This window comes from Lagopus muta, chromosome 3 (assembly GCF_023343835.1).
Source record: "Lagopus muta isolate bLagMut1 chromosome 3, bLagMut1 primary, whole genome shotgun sequence".
Taxonomy (NCBI): domain Eukaryota; kingdom Metazoa; phylum Chordata; class Aves; order Galliformes; family Phasianidae; genus Lagopus; species Lagopus muta.
Genome location: NC_064435.1, coordinates 21,374,998 through 21,391,261, shown reverse-complemented (window position 1 = coordinate 21,391,261; position 16,264 = coordinate 21,374,998). Strand labels below are relative to the sequence as shown.

The 16,264-nt window shown below is 36.2% G+C and overlaps 1 protein-coding gene across 6 annotated transcripts in view; it reads left to right on the top strand.

Moving 5' to 3' along the window:
- VPS13B (vacuolar protein sorting 13 homolog B) overlaps positions 1 to 16,264 on the top strand; it is a 418,623-nt gene that overhangs the window by 288,581 nt on the left and 113,778 nt on the right. For all 6 annotated transcript variants that reach the window (XM_048940337.1, XM_048940340.1, XM_048940338.1 and 3 more), the window contains one exon: positions 13,561 to 14,263. In XM_048940337.1, the coding sequence (XP_048796294.1) occupies positions 13,561 to 14,263 (703 nt within the window). The remainder of the gene's footprint in view (positions 1 to 13,560; positions 14,264 to 16,264) is intronic.

Here is a 16,264-nt window from a genome sequence, read left to right as displayed (position 1 = left end):
GTATATACTACTTTGTGTTCCCAGCCAAATTTGAAAGCAGACTGGAAGTCTTGATGGTAATTTTTCTTGCTTGTGAAAATCAGGAAATGGATGGAGAGAAACCAAACCAGGTATTACCACCGAGGGAAAGCCGTTGTTCAGTAGTTGGCAGGAGACGCTGTTTATCCACTTGTGATCTGGTTGGTTAATTTGGGTTAAAATATGCTGCTTGATCTCATGTGGTTTTTCGTAAGTCCAGAATTTCACTTCAGCACTGTCCTGTTCCTTAAGGAATATTTTATCATGATTATGAATGTCTTCAAGTAGGCATAATCTTTCAGAATATAGTGCTGCTAATAGCTGCCTTCCTACTTCTTCAGTTTTTGTGGCCAGTGGTAGTCGGCTTTCATACTCAGTTAATGCTGCAACATCAGAAACTGCCTAACAGAATGTGACATTTTGTAACTCATGCCAGAGATTTTGGCAGGAAAAACAAATGTGGGTATTTTTTTCAAAAACTTATATACCTGTTCTAGTAGGAGTTCAAAAGAATTTCATATCAGTTAAAGAGTGACAAAAATACTTGTATAAATAAAATTTCTTCTTTAGCAATGGTGAGTTTAAACATGGAGGAGGATAGCCGTTTGTTTGTAAAAGATGTAGTGGGTGCAAAGATATTCAACAGGTCCAAATTATTTCACTCTTCAGAATAAAGTGATATTTACAGGTTCCTCTCATTGAATTTGCATGAGTCTGACCTGCAGTAATCTCCTTGTGCCATTTGCAACAGTTTTACGCTGAGCAGGATTAGCTAGTTGTATTCCTCTAAGAATTTTTATAGTGTTTTAAACTAAAAAAGTATTTCCTCATCTTTGTTAAAGTCAAATGGAAGTTTTTGCATTAAGTCTTGCTTTACAATTTCTGTTGAACAAAGTTATCTTCTTTGGTAGAATGACTTGTAAGGAGTTCAGATGAAGACAAACTTTTTGTATATATGGTATATTTTTTTATTTTTATTTTATTTATATTTTATTATATATTATTATTTGTATATATGGTTGTTGTATTGTTTATGCCGTCTTTCTTTTAGTGCAGCATTTAAAAATTTGGAATGGCTAAATGTTTTGAAAGATATATGGCAGGTAGTCATCTTCTGATCTTTTTTTTTGTCAGTGGGCTGTTCTGTTCATAAAGCTTTAAAAGTAAACTTGCAACTTGACAGTGTCAGAGGGAGCACTAAAAATGTTACTTCCTGAGAGTGCCAATAAAAACCCTTAGTTGGAATAGCTGAATAATACTTGCATCATTTTCCTGGTAGCGCTACCAGTACTTGGAATCCCACAAAGCCACTTGTCGGATGTTTTCCTGAAAATAAAGTGGCCTTTGGTTTGTTCAAGGATACTATCAAAATAAAATCCTTGCCAGTATCTTGAGTCATCACCATACCCTGTTTCCACTGATAGGAAGCTTTGTCTCATCATTTGATTTTATTGCCAAAAACAGCAAAAAGATCTTTTTGAAGGGCCATGCAGTACTTTTTTGATACTTCCTATAAGCAGACACTTTTATTCCAGTAGAAACCTAGATGCAATTCATGTACTGGGAACATGGCTGTAAATTTACTTTGTTACTAAGACTCTTCAATGCTTCTTTTCTGAAAAGATAAATAAAAAGGTGAGGAACTAAAGTGAACTCATCCTAAAGAGTAAGGTTTAAGAGAAAGGGTCCATTTTGCAAAGCACATCAGGATGACTCAGAAGAATGTATGCATGCTTGTGGATATGGAGATGCATACATACACAGTGAATATTTGAAAATGTCTCATGAACAAATGTTTTGAGTTGCATGTTAGCCTGGAATGTGCAAGCATGCATAACTTAGGCTTATACTTCAAATCTAAGCAGATTTTTTTCAACATATTTGAAATTACCCTAGAGTTTCATTTGTGCCCCTGCAATGCTGTCCAAATTGCATTTACAGTCACACTATGGAAATTTTGAGATGACTGTATTCAAAGTAGGTATTTTAAATGGAAGAATATAGTTTGATCCTTACCCTAATTGTTAACTTTTGTTTCTGAGACTCTTAGAACAAAAGAGATCTGGGATGTGCTACTCTTCCATATCTCTGGAATAAGCTTTATTAATTATAATTAACTTTATTAATTTCAATTATTAATTTTAATTTTTTACGTAATTAAAATGTATTCCAACTAGCTGAAAATTTGTTTATTGTAGCTTATCTACTGTGCCAGCTTTAGAGAAAAAACCATGAAGCCGATTGACGAAGGTTTTGTGGTGTAGCCCAGCAGGTGGCTGTGCACCATACACTCATTTGTTCACTCGCCACTTCCCAGTGGGATGGAGGAGAGAATTGGAAAAAAAAGGTAGAACCCATGGGTTGAGATAAAACTATTTACTAAGATAGAGAAAAGGAAAAGTATAATAGTTATGACTGTATATATATATGAATGTATAACAGGTGATGCACAAGCAATTGCTCACCATCCCCCAACCCATGCCCAGTTAGCCCACAAGCAGCAGAAGCGAGTGACATGAACTCCCATCCCCTCCAAAATTGATCTCATATGGCATGGAATATTCCTTTGGCCAGTTTAAGTCACCTCTCCTCATTCTGTTCCCTCCCAGCTCCTTGCAGCCTTCACTGAGAACGGCCTTGGCTCTGTACAACATTGCTTAGCAGCAACTGTAAACAGTGGTATGTTATCAGCACTGTTTTCCTCCTAGAAGCAAAACAGCATTATACCAGACACTGAAGATAAGTCAATTCCAGCTGAAACTAAGACAATATTCACCCGTTATTCCATACCATTTACAGGTCCCACAATTTCTACACATCCTAATCAATTACCATCACCTTTTTTTTTTTTCATATATACGCACACATATTGTTTCCATAGTCAACGAGGCATCTATTTAGTTCATAACTTTAAAATTCATCTGTCATAGCACTCCTTTGGTGCAGAAGAGATAATTCAGTTTTCATGAAATTTTTTGCTGCCTCTTCCTTCGTACTTAACTCAGTGGGAAAAGACAGTTGTGTTGGTTAACTGTCTTACAGGATTCAAAGGAGGAGTTCTGGCAAAATGAGCAATTCTGATGCTAGCAAAGATTTTTTTTGTTACTGTTTCTGAATTCATCTGAAACCCAACAATTTGTTTTTGTGCTATGCTCTCTTGCAGGAAACTTAATTTATCTCAGCAGCAATAATTCCCAATAGTCTTGAATATTTGAATGTTGTACTAGGTATTTGTTGAACAAGGCTGAGAATGTAATATTGTTCCTTCCCAGATACAGACATGTAGTTCAGACTGGAAGTATAATTAACAGTTTAGCTATTTGTGTGTGATTGATGTATTCTGCCATCTACCAGAAAAGCCAATATTGTAAAATTGCAGTAAACTACTTTTTAAGATTGAGAGCAATTAACCTTCAGTACAGGGACTAGGCTTTCCCCTTTCTGCCTCCAGTTACAAGGCCCACAAAGGACTGCTGTAGGCCCTGTGGCTTTGATTAATATGATAAAATCCAGTCCTATTTGTATTCTTATTTAGATAGTCTATTATCTATACAGTTATAGTTGTCCCACTGACATGCACTGCAGAATGTTTTTGGTGAGTACGGAGAAAATTGAAAAGCAGCATATTTCTAATATTACAAATATTTCCATTTGTACATTTTTACAGCTAGCTTCACTCTGATTGAGATACCAGCTGCTGTATCAGTGAAATCATGGATTGTGGTTGTGATAGACGCTGATATGAGTCATGCACATCATGCTAATAACTTCTACTGAATCAAACTCAGATTTCCAGCCATCTCAAATTACCCTGAACTAATTTCTGTAGTTAGCTGGCCACCAGTATCTATACAGAGACAAGATTCTAGAGCTATTAGATTTTTGCATGTACTATGTGACTGATGTTTCTGCTATGCTAGTCAATGCTTTTGCTTAGTATCATTTCATGTTAGAATTTTTTTCCTCAGTATGTGTTTCTAGGTGTTTCCAACTTATTTCATTAGCTCTGTACCTTCTGCACAAACTACCTGTGACTCACTGCATGAATCAGGACTGAAAGCTTCAGTCTGGACTACTCCTAACATTTCCACTAATTTTAGCTCTCTCCATCAAAATAGAGGAATATACTTTGCAATTTGGTAGAATACTATCAGAAATGAACACTGGCAACTATTTCATATTATTGGGAGGCCGGATAAAGTCAAGAATGCATAAAACTGAGCTTGTGCAGCAAAAAGGGCCCAGGAGTGCTGGCTGACAGCTGGCTTAGCATGTGCCAGCAGTGTGTCCAGATGACCAAGAAAGCAAATGGCATCCTGACCACTATCAGACATAGTGTGGCCAGCAGGATTAGGGAAGTGACCGTGCCTCTGTTCTCAGCACTGGTGATACCACAACTCAAACACTGTGTTCAGTTTTGGACCCTTTGCTATAATGACATAGAGTTGCTTGAGCATGTGCAAAGAATAACAAAACTGGTGAAAGGATTAGAAAACAGGACTTTCAGGGAGTGACTGGAGGAACTGGGATTGTTTAATCTGGAGAAGAGAAAGTTGAGGGGAGACCTCATCACTCTCTCCAATTACCTGAAAGAAGATTGCAGCAAGGAGGGTATTGGTCTCTTTTCTCAAGTGACAAGTGATAGGACTTGAGGAAACAGTGTGAAGTTGCTCCAGAGGAGGTTAGATTGGACGTAAGGAGGAGTTACTTCATGGAGAGGGTGAGCAAGCCTTGAAACAAGTTGTCCAGGGAAGAGTGGCACCATCCCTGGAGATATAAGAGACATTTGGACATGGTACTGAGGGACCTGGTTTAGTGATGAGACTTGTTAGGTCAGGTTGGTGGTTGTACTTGTTGATGTTGAACGTCTTTGCCAACATAGGTCTGAATCTGAATGTGTATGTTTGGTGGCCCTGCTAGGCAGGGGGGTTGGAACTACATGATCCTTGGGGTCCCTTCCAACCCGGGTGATTCTGTGATTCTGTGTGATAGGTGATTCTTTGGTTGTAAAATTTGTTAACTTTACTGAATAGGGATCCCGCCCACGAATTTCATTCAGGTCATCTGAAGAACAGTGAATTAAGGTAGTATTTTGGGAAGTCAGGAAATCTTTTCTTCTTATAACTTCAGGAGTAATTAGGTGTGTGTGTTTGGACTAGTTCATCTGTAATCTTGCATGCATCATCTTTGGTTTCTTACTGGGATGTGTAATCTGGTCTCCAAAATTAGGTTGATAATGATCAGTCATTTGTGGTGATTCCTACGCTCCCAAAATGCAGAGAGGAGAAAGTAACAAAGATTCAGAATCACAAATAATTTTTCATGAAACTGTCATTGTCTTTCAGTAGGAGATGGACACCAAACTAATCAACGTGTTTTTTAAAATCTCCCGCTGTTTCATAAAATTCATTCCAACTGGCAAAAAGGCATTTTCTCCAGATAAGTGTTTATTAGATAATGAGCATCTGGGATTTCTGTGTTTGTTAGCTCCTTGGTGTTCATTCTCAATAGGCTGGGTGCTTCACTGGGTATTTGTCCAGATTTGTCTGCTTTGAAGCCTAGCAAGTGTATTTATGCCAAAGATCAGTTGTGCCCAGCTACCAGATTAATAAATGTCAGGAGGTTAGTCTGGGTGAATAGCCAGTGTTCATGTATTTCTAAGCAAGCAGAACCTGAACTCAATTGCAGGCGTTTCAGGGGTGTTGCAGCCTGTGCTGCAGACTGATAGAGAATTTTCCATTATGTAAAATGATATTGAAATCTGTTTTTTAAATAAAAGATGTACGTTTTTGTGATATGCATTTTGTATACATGATATCAATATAAGTACATGGTAAAGATTATCTCTGTAAGCATTTAAAATTTGTTAGTATTTGTGTAGTAATTCAAGCAGAACATTGGTCGCTTATATGCTGTTGGCTTTTTTTCTCCATTCATTAATTTTTTACTTTTCTTTAACTCTTATTTTGCTGTAGATGAAATGTGAGTATTTTGTGATGGCCTACACCAAACTAACTGTATTCTGAAACTCTTAATTTACAGGTCTTTAGTTCTTATGGTGCTTCATGTGCTTTATTTCCCCATGATGTCTTTTTGTAAGGTGCTCTACAGAAATTGAAAGATGATTTAGTCAAAAACTGAACAAGGTAGAAGTGTATCTGGCTTGATACACATGAAATGTAACAACTTAAAAAAAAAAAAAATTAAGGCAGAGAAGATAATTTTCCAGACATCTGGAAGCTTTAAAACCTTAGGCACTCAACATCCCAGCATATATTTCAGTGAGCAATTGTATGCCAGCAGTTGGATATTTCTCACTGGAGATTGCTGCACTGTGGATTTTTCTGGCATGTAGTCTGACTCAGTCTGACATTACTGGAAATAGTGTAGAAGGAAGTTTGTTGACTTGAGCAATGTTTGTGTGTAATATCTCCTTATCTATTGTGGTTTTAGTTATTTTAATTGTCTTTAAGATGCTGAAAACATGCAAGGCTCTAATATATCTGAAGGAAAATGAGCATTTCATTTGGTACGTGGTTCACTTCACTCCACACTTGTTTGATTAAGAGGCTGCAGGTAGATTCTACGTTCTCATAGTCAGCTAACAATTTACTGTGTTAGAATAATGACTAATTTTGTTGTTCATACATTCATTCATCCTTTCCTTGAAAACAATGTCTAAATTATCATTCCAAGGCTTTGCTGAAACTGGCTTTGAATCACCGCCATGGTATTTGGCATCTGGTTCTGCACCTTTTCAGTTATTTTACAGAATATTGAATATTAGTTAATGGCAGAATATTCCAACTTACTCCAATGGGAGTAAACAACTTTGTTAAACTTCTCATTTCTGTATGTCATAACACTGAATCATCTGATATTTCTGTATTTATTATTCTTAACTGATCTAAAAATTGTTGAGTTCTCACTTTAAAAATCCTCATCACTTAAGAGAGTTTCTGATCCATAATTGATCACCAGGTCAAGAAAACAGAGTGTGTTGCACCCAGATTTTTTTGCACCTAATCCCAGTAGAGGAGGAAGTGCCACCCAGTAGCACTGTGATTTCCTAGGGCTGGTCAGTGGCAATACCCCTTCAAGTAATCCCACTGCAGGCTATTCAATGGCCAACCTATTTATGTTGCCATACTGGGCTCTGAAATATGACCATTGGTCTTCCTCTACTGTTTGAGTGCAGTCTTTCTGTTGTGAAACTACAGCCTTAAGTATTTAAACTTGCAAGTATTTACATGATTGTTGTTGCTTGTTTTGTTGTGGTTTTTTTTTCAGCACATCAGTGTATTTGAGTTAACTCAGCCTCATGATACGTTCAGTTAACTTGGTGAGACAAAGTTCTTTCTGTAAGATCAGATCAATGCTAGATCACAGTTTGGTTGAGTAATCTTTCTGCATGGAAATGGGATTTAAATCTGAGACTAGTACAACAGCAGCCTAATATTGAAATTTTAATGCTGAAATGCTAGAGAATATCATGCAAAATCAAGATGAAATATTTTTTCAGCAGGTCCAAGTGAAGTATACAAGTAAGTCTCTCATGGGAAATGATTGTTTCTTGGCCCAAACCTGAAAAAGAATGTGCTAAAATGAACAAATCCTCATCGTGTTTAAAGTAAAAATATATATTTATTTTAATACAGATTTTTTTTTAATGTAAAAAAAGATGCAAACTTAAAATATCTGAAATTAAATTTGAAAAAGTAGTGCAAAAAGCTAATACATTTTAAAAAAAATTCTGCTGTTATAATTGCTGTTGGACAAAGAATTCTGCCAGATTTTAACCTGTTTTTCTTTCAACTTGTAAATACATCCTTAAAAATAATAATAATTTAAAAAAAAAAAGAACGTAGAGCCTTACTGGCCTTTAGTCGTATAGCATAACAAAAATACTGCTTATATTAAGATTAAACAACAATAATTGTGCTGGAGTTAGGATTTAGCATTTGCATATAACCATGTTACAATTGGGACATTTAGCATGGCTTTGATTTATGCATATTTGGATCAATGTTTAATAAAATGTGGCCTCTTAACCCAGATTTGAGGAGCTGGAAGAACATTACAGAAAAAAAGCTGAGTTTGTACTGCTCCTCTCCATCCCATCTTTCACATAATTCCTGCAGTACTGTGAAAACTCAAATTGAATCCTGGAGGTCTGTGAGACTATATACACCACAATCATGTAGTTTTACAGCAAATTCTGATTAAAAAGAAAATCTGTTAATGGAAAAATACATTTGACTTTTATATGAAATAAACTGTTTCAGAAATTTCTGATATTCCTTGGTTTTACTTAATTTAAAATAGTTCCCTTTTTGTAGGAAGCTTTGGATATAGAACTCTTTCTGCATTGTTACATCAGTACAAATGCCAACAAGTTGTCTATAGTAAGCTGCAGGACTGAAATTTTAATTTAAAACTTAAGGGTAATTGTATTAGACCGGAAGAAGTAATTTAGTACCATGAAATGTTTATGTGTGTGTTTCATTATATCTTCCATGTCAGATTAATGAGCCAGTGTAAAAAATGATTACCAGAATTTTATTCATTTATATAACTTATGTACAAATCAAAATAAAACTGTTTTGTAGAACAATGTAGTAAACAGCTTTACAAAAAAATAAATCTTTGGAAAACAGTGGTGCATCAAAGACAGTTAGAGAATCTTTGATGAAATAGATCAAGTATCTAGAATAAATCCAGAAAGAAAATACATGATGTTTTCTTCTTGATTCCAGTTTAAGCACAACATGGGGAAGAAAATGAAAGACATTCCTTTTTTGTAGCTCACTTTCTGTGGTAAGCAGTTTTTATTTCCATGAAAATACTACTGCTTTAGGAAAAGAAATAGAACTAGGTCACATGTCACAGTGATGTACCAGATGTGATTGGCACTTTGATTCTGTGGTTTCACACTTGTGACTCTTTCCATAATTTATGTAATGTGAAGAATGATCTCATGATTGGCTGAAGGTTTTTGATCAGAGTCAAGGAATGGCTGTGCTGGAGGCTGGAAATTTTACTTCAATAGAGCCATTATATAACCATAATTAATCTGAGAAGCTGGAAAAATTATGCAGATGTAGATGTTTTTGATCTTGAGCAGTTGCACTTCCAAAGATTATATTGCTTACCGTGGATCTATTAATTAGATAATTAGTCTGTAAAGTGCCAGTATAAGAAAACAAAACTGATGGAAAGGTTTATAGTGGAATTTCACACATGTTTACATTTATTATTGTTGAAAACTCTTGAGAGACTAAGAAAGTGAAGATGTAATGAAAACTGTTGTCAGTTGTACAACACCATTCTCTGATTTGGAAAACATGTTAATAGTCTAAAGTCTATTTGTGTGTTTACCTTGATAGTTTTATTGCGTCCCTTTATGATGTGAAAACTTTGAAGATAAGACTCTACCATCTGAAAGCTTTTATCAGAAATAGAAAATAAATGAGTTACCTGGCTACGGTTGCACTGGCTTCAGGTGGGAGTACTTGCCAATTCTGTAAAGCAAATCTATTTATTTACTTGGATTTTATGATGTACTTCTCAGTGTGTACTCAGTGTGCAGGACATGCTATTTCCATGCCCTTTCACTAGATGGATATATATGTCATATGCCCTATTGAACTCAAGGGGTTAAGCTAGAAAAGTTACCTATCTCAACACATGAAAAGGAAGAATTAGCCGTTGTTCCCTAGCTACTCGTGTAGCTTTCAACACCTTTCCTATGGTGTCTAGTATTGATAGGATATATAACTGTGAAAAGATGAGAAAATGCACTGAAGTGATCTAAGTAAACTATCATCTTGACATGTTTTTTCTAGCTATTGAAAACCTTTCCATATTGCAACTCATTCTGACAGTGAAACTGTAGAATTCCTCTGATTTAAGTACCATCTGGTTATGCTCAAAGCTTTAAAGCTATTATCTCAGCATAAAATTTCAGCATCCTATACTTTTTTCTTCGCCAAACTATCCATTTTTAAGCCACAAATATTTTTCCAGTCCTTTCAGATTTTATCTAAAAGTATATTTTAACAGTATTTAAATAGTTCTTAAACAATAACAATTTATCTTGATAGATGACATGCTGTGTTTTTTCATTTTATTTTAATTAGCCATTGTGGAACCAAATTCCCTTTTGTTTTACTCCTTTGAATATTGTTTAATTACAGTTATCATGCCAAATATCTTAAAGGTTATTTTACCAATACAGTTTCATTTAACATAAGCCATGTGGAATCAATAGTCCTGTTTCCTAAAGTGAATGCTTGGAAAATCTTACATTCATATGTTAAGAGTACACATCCTTTCCTCATTAGTTGGAAAGTACAGGGATTTTGGCACAGGTTCTGTGTGGAAGCATTGTGCAGCTTTTATATGGATTTTGTTTTTAGCCTTTGATGACACTGTTTAGAATAGGAAGTATCTAATAAGTAAAGCATTTTGTCTAATGTGCTGCCAGTGTGTTTAATATATGCCTGGAGGTCTGAAACATTATCTTCTCCACTACAGTAATATGCATTTAATTCTCTGAAAGCAGAAGGTCGAACTTTTAAAAGGGACTCAAAGTACATTTTCAACTAAAATAATTTAAAACACATGGGATAGGGGACCAGAGTAATGTACAGTTGGTTTTTATGGTTTAATCATAATCATGTTAATGCACACCAGTAGCTAATTAAAGAAAACTTTTATTGTTCATTTTAAATGGGTTATGTAAAGAGTAAGAGAATTGATATAATACAGCCCAATGATAAATGTTACCATTGCATTTGCTAGCAACAAGCTGATATCGCTGTTCGTGACGTCTTTAAAGTATTGGCCTATTTATTCTACAGTAAAGCAAAAATCTTTTCGGAGGAGTTATCCTGAGGGTCCTTGCCTCTCATGTGCTATCCCATTAGAGGAATAGCTAAATGATGCCCAGGTTCATTACTAGGCATATTTTTGGGTTAACTGTGTGACTTGGAAGAGGACTTGATGCTTACTGAGCAGAAATAGATGCAAAAAGTTCCAGTGGTACTTCTGCACCTTTATTGTGTAAACAGTAATGTTATTAAAGGCTGTCTTGCAAATCATTCCTCACTTGTTCCAACCTTTGTAATACATATGGTAAGAGAATAAATAAGTCAAAGTTTAATTGTGGAACTGGGTGGCATGGAAAATTGCAGTAGTATGTGATGCTTTTTTGCATTTTGGGCGGTGGTTCATGTCTCAAGCCGCTTAATACTTAGCAGAAGTTGCCATCTGACTGCTGTTCAGTGACCTGCATGAATTGACTCAGGGGCCTCAGTAATTCTTTCAGTTGAGTGTCCACATAGCAGGAAACGCAGCAGTTGGGACCAATTAACACCCTTGCAGTAGTCTTAGCAGAGATGCTAAGATCTGAATGGGGATGGAGGCAGAGCTGCTTTTCTACCTTCCTTGAGGTGCTTCACACAGAAGAGTGTATTTAATACATATTGACTTATAAAACAACACAGAAAAAAGGAACTAGGTTTTTAGTCAAATACATTTGACCTAAAGAAGTGAGAAAATGCATTCAGAAAACAGGACGCAATTCTCCTCAGAACTCTGTGCTCTAAGAAGATTTTTTATAATTTTGAACTAAAGGCTGTGCATCAATTAATTGCTGGGCGTAGCAGCACATGCCTTCTACTTCTTTTTGGTCAATTTTTCCATGGAATGACATAGGAACATCGTTCCATAGCTCCATCCCTTCTGTCTTTTGCTGGCCCTGAATGCATGAGCAATGAAACCATTTATGTCATTTTGAAAGTACCATCAGTACAGGATATGGGCAAAACGCTTTATAGTTTACCAGACTGAGGGGCTGAGACATAAATAGTATAACTTTGCTAGCTTATCAGGAGGAGTCATGGTTCCTTTGCTTATAATGCAAGTAATTTGTTAGAATGGTCTCCAGATATTTTTACAGAGGCTGCATTAAAAGTGATATCACTTTTACAAGTCAGTGATACAAGTCTGTCATACAAATCAGCCGCAAGGAAGTTTATTGGTTATTTGAAAAATATGTACATGAGTGAATCTGAAAAGATTGTAACCAGAGCTGGCAAAAACCTTTTCAAAGAAAATCTCGGCTAGTTAAGGGTTCTGTTTTAGGATTTCCTCTGTAATACTTTTCTCCAGTATGGTCATGCCTTTAAAGAAAAAGGGGGAGGGTTTTTTTTTGCCTTTCTTTCAGAAAGAACAATATAAAGAAACCTTTTAAAAAAGCGGCATTTCTTTAATGTCTCCAACCACCTTATTTCTACAGAGGGAGCAAATTGCAGGAAGTGCCAGGGTCCACATTCTCTCCCAGTATTGTGTCCTCCTGTTGCTGTCAAAAACACTGTACTGCTTTGGATGAATTGTGAATCTGATTGATTAGGGCATTTCTTATGTTAACTTGTACTATATAGAGCAGAAATGTTTCTTCTGGGCAGCACAGATGGAAGTGCTGGTTATGCTGTGGAAGCTATGATGGGTGATACACATCTGCAAACTCCGAATGAATCACAGGGGTTGATTTACATCATTGTTGTTATTACTATTATTGAATTTATGCGGTCTTTTTTTTCCAAATAGTTTTGCGTATAGAATTCCTACCTTCTCTTCAAGTTCTTGTAGGATTTCTGTTTGTTTCAGTAGCAGAATTTGGAGTGAAATGTTTGTAACTTGAAGCACCTCCCTGTCTTGCGTCTCTCTTTCTTGCTATACTACTCTGTCCCTGGATAGTAAACCCTGCAGATTTGTTTTGTTTCACTGTAGTATTTCCTACAACAGGTTTTTTTTACTGTCTCTTCAGTGATGTATGTTTTCTTTTTGAAGTATGTCGATATGCAATGATTTCTTATCTGAAACCCTGTGGATGTCACAGATGAGATAATGTACACTGGGTGGGCCCTGCTAAGCTAAGAATCACACTGTCACAGAGGCAGTCTATAGACACTTCAACTTTGAAATTTTATATAAGGCAGCTGCCATTTCCATTTCTCTAAGAAAAATATTCTTTCTACAACATAATATTTACTCTTTTCATCTTACAATTTCCGTTTTGTCATTCTGTGATTTTGTATTAGATTTATATTGCATTCTGTTTCTTACAATCACAGAAAAATGTTTTTACTCAAAACTAGAAAATACTTATGATGGAGCTTTTTATTTACAATGTATTCTTTTACAGAGATATGGATTAAGCCATAAATTTCTTGTAGAATCTTTCAAGTATAACAAATGAGTTTTTTGAAGAATGAAGTTTAAACCTAGAAATCATTATTCCTTTTATTTTTCTTTCACGTATTGTTTTGGCACTTCATCTGTTGAGAGTCATCATCTCACTGGAACAGACACCTGCTGTGTTTTCTTGAGTGATTACTGTGTTTAAGTTAACTTGGCAGATATTTTTTATAATTCTCTTTTTTGACATCGTGTTTATATAGTGATTGTTTGCTGCCACTGAAATGGAAACAGCTGGGATACGAATATCATCAGCTAATATAATATTTTCTTTTGAAGGTTTCCAAACAAGAGCAAAAAAAAATGGATGTATCAGATGGAGGAACTGTTGAGACTTCTTCCCGGTACAGTGGGGCACAGGACAGTGGAATTGGCAGCGACAGCGTTAAGATCAGGATTGTTCAGATTGAGCAGCATAGTGGCACCAGCCAGCACCGCATTGCCCAGCCCTCCCGCCAGTCGTCCATTGTGAAGAACCTCAATTTCATCCCTTTCGACATTTTTGTTACAGCAAGTCGGATCTCCTTGATGACTTACTCATGCACTGCTTTACCTAAGTCGAAATCGGCACAAGATCAGAAAGATGGTGAGAAAATAAGCAAAAGCTCCTTGAACCTTCCAGAAGCAGGCTCAGGTAGCAGCCACGATGCAAAGAGGCCCAGTCAGCCGTCTATTTCATCCGTCACAGCAGACGACCTTTTGAACAGCAATGTTCCCCTGACTTCTGGAAGAAAAACAGGTCTTTTGTCACTGGAAACCCTGCATGCTTCCACAAGGTCCTCTGCTCGACAAGCCCTTGGTATAACTATTGTTCGGCAACCTGGTCGCAGGGGCACGGGTGACATAGAGCTACAGCCATTTCTTTACCTGGTTGTATCACAGCCCTCCATGCTCCTCAGCTGCCACCACCGAAAGCAGAAGATAGAAGTGTCGGTGTTTGATGCTGGGCTTAAGGGAGTAGCTTCAGACTACAAGTGTACAGGTAAGGTCATTGAACAGTCATTCCTGGCTATAAATGTCAAAGAGGTGGCACTCCACATTACTGGAGTGGCGCAAAGGAAAACAACTGACAGACTTCTAGGACATCTTTACAAATTAATCAGTACATAGTTGTGTTTTAAGGATTGTACAGCGTATAATCTGTAGCGTAGCTGAATCACATTAAGTGTGTGAAACATGTGAAATTAATTAAGATCTGACCTTTTAGCAACCAGCTCTTCCTGCCCCTCAGTATTACTTTCTCAGCACCGGATTGTCATAGGGATTGTCACATTACTCTAACTCCTTGTTTTATTCTAATGACAGAAGAGTTGTAAACGAAGGAGATTTCATGAAAAGCATTTCTTATGGCTGAATATCCCAATATTTGCCCATATAAATATACTGATAACATTTAAAGAAAAGCATTAGAGAAGTACCTGATAAAAATTGTTTTCACTCTCGTGCGTATTCCTGAAGAGAGAAATGAAATCATTGCAGTTCATTTGCCTGACTGCTGGAACAGAGAGTAAGAATTTAATGAGATGTATGGTTACTTTGCAGACTGTTGTCAAATAAATAAGTAAATAAAAACTATTCTTGAGGATGCAGGGACCTGATGTGAGAAGGCAGCCAGAGAAATATGGCTTATTACAAATAAAATGGCCAAAGTTCTGTCTATTCTGCTCCTACAATTAGCTTTCAGTGTGTTGTTTTTAATACCTTTGTATGTAGGGGAACATTTATGTATTTAAAAAAAAAATAGGCTCTGGTCTCAAGTTAAAATAATGCCTTCCTAGAAATTGAAAGTGAGTCAGAGAGGACAGAAGCATGTTGTAAAGACGGCAGCTTGAGAGCACTCAACTTACCAGTTAGATCTGAAGAGGTTTTCCTGGGCAGCCAAGAAATAGCCCTGCATGGTTTTTACTCTTTTCTTTAGCTTTTTGTCTGTCAGGCAAAGGTAAAATGGTGTGGAGGTGGGAGTCAGGCATTATGTGGAGACAGAAGTTCTGTTCTCATCCTGCTGCTTTTGTGGGCAGTAATAAATATCTTACTCGTGTGCCAGATAGAATCCTGTGCTTTCTGCCAAGGCATTATGGTTTTTTTCAAAAGAGTTTGAGAAGGTGGATGCCAAAGTTCCAGTGCCTAAAAACACCATCCTAAATTTATTAATAAGTGAATAAAACTAATCCACACTTAAACACAACTAAACAGGTAGTATAAAATTTTTATTGTCTCAGGTTTAGGAAGACCTGCTGTGTTTGTGGTTGCATCATTCAGCATTTAATGTTGTCGTTGCATTGTTGTAACATGAATTTTTGGAATTTTCTATTTTTACTTTCTAGCGTTCATATTAGAGGGAAAATGGCACTTAGCTATATCTTTATATGTGTGTGTGTATGTATGTACATTGATGTACCATATATATTACGTAGCATACAATGCAACATCAGGAGCCTTTTACTGCATTTTCGAAGTTGCTGTAGTCAATTTCATCAATCACTCAAATTTTTCATGGCGTTGTGACTGTTGCTGACTGTTGTATCTGAAAGAGATGTATCATTGTGATGAAGTATATTTTATAAATTAAGATGACTCTGGGGTTTAAGTATAATATATGTTGTTTGTTATGAAGTTTTATTGGAAATTCAGTGGGGGTGGTTTCTCATTACTTATACTAATGCAGTTTAACTTACATAGTTGAACAGTAGTAGACCTATGTAGATTATATCCAAAATATGCTAATAAAAACTGTGACATTTCAAATCATATTATCTGCATATGTAAACACCATATATGCTGCATAAGAATATTTCAGTTCATCTGCACTGGATTCAGGTCTGAGGAAATACTGTGCTGTAATTTCTCAGGCTTTTTAGGAAAAAAATCTACATTTCTAAAACAATCCTCTCAAATCTTGCATGGCAGAAACAAATATGTAGGTTGCTCTGAAAATATTTATTTTTATGGGAACTACAACAGATACAAAGAGCATAACAACACT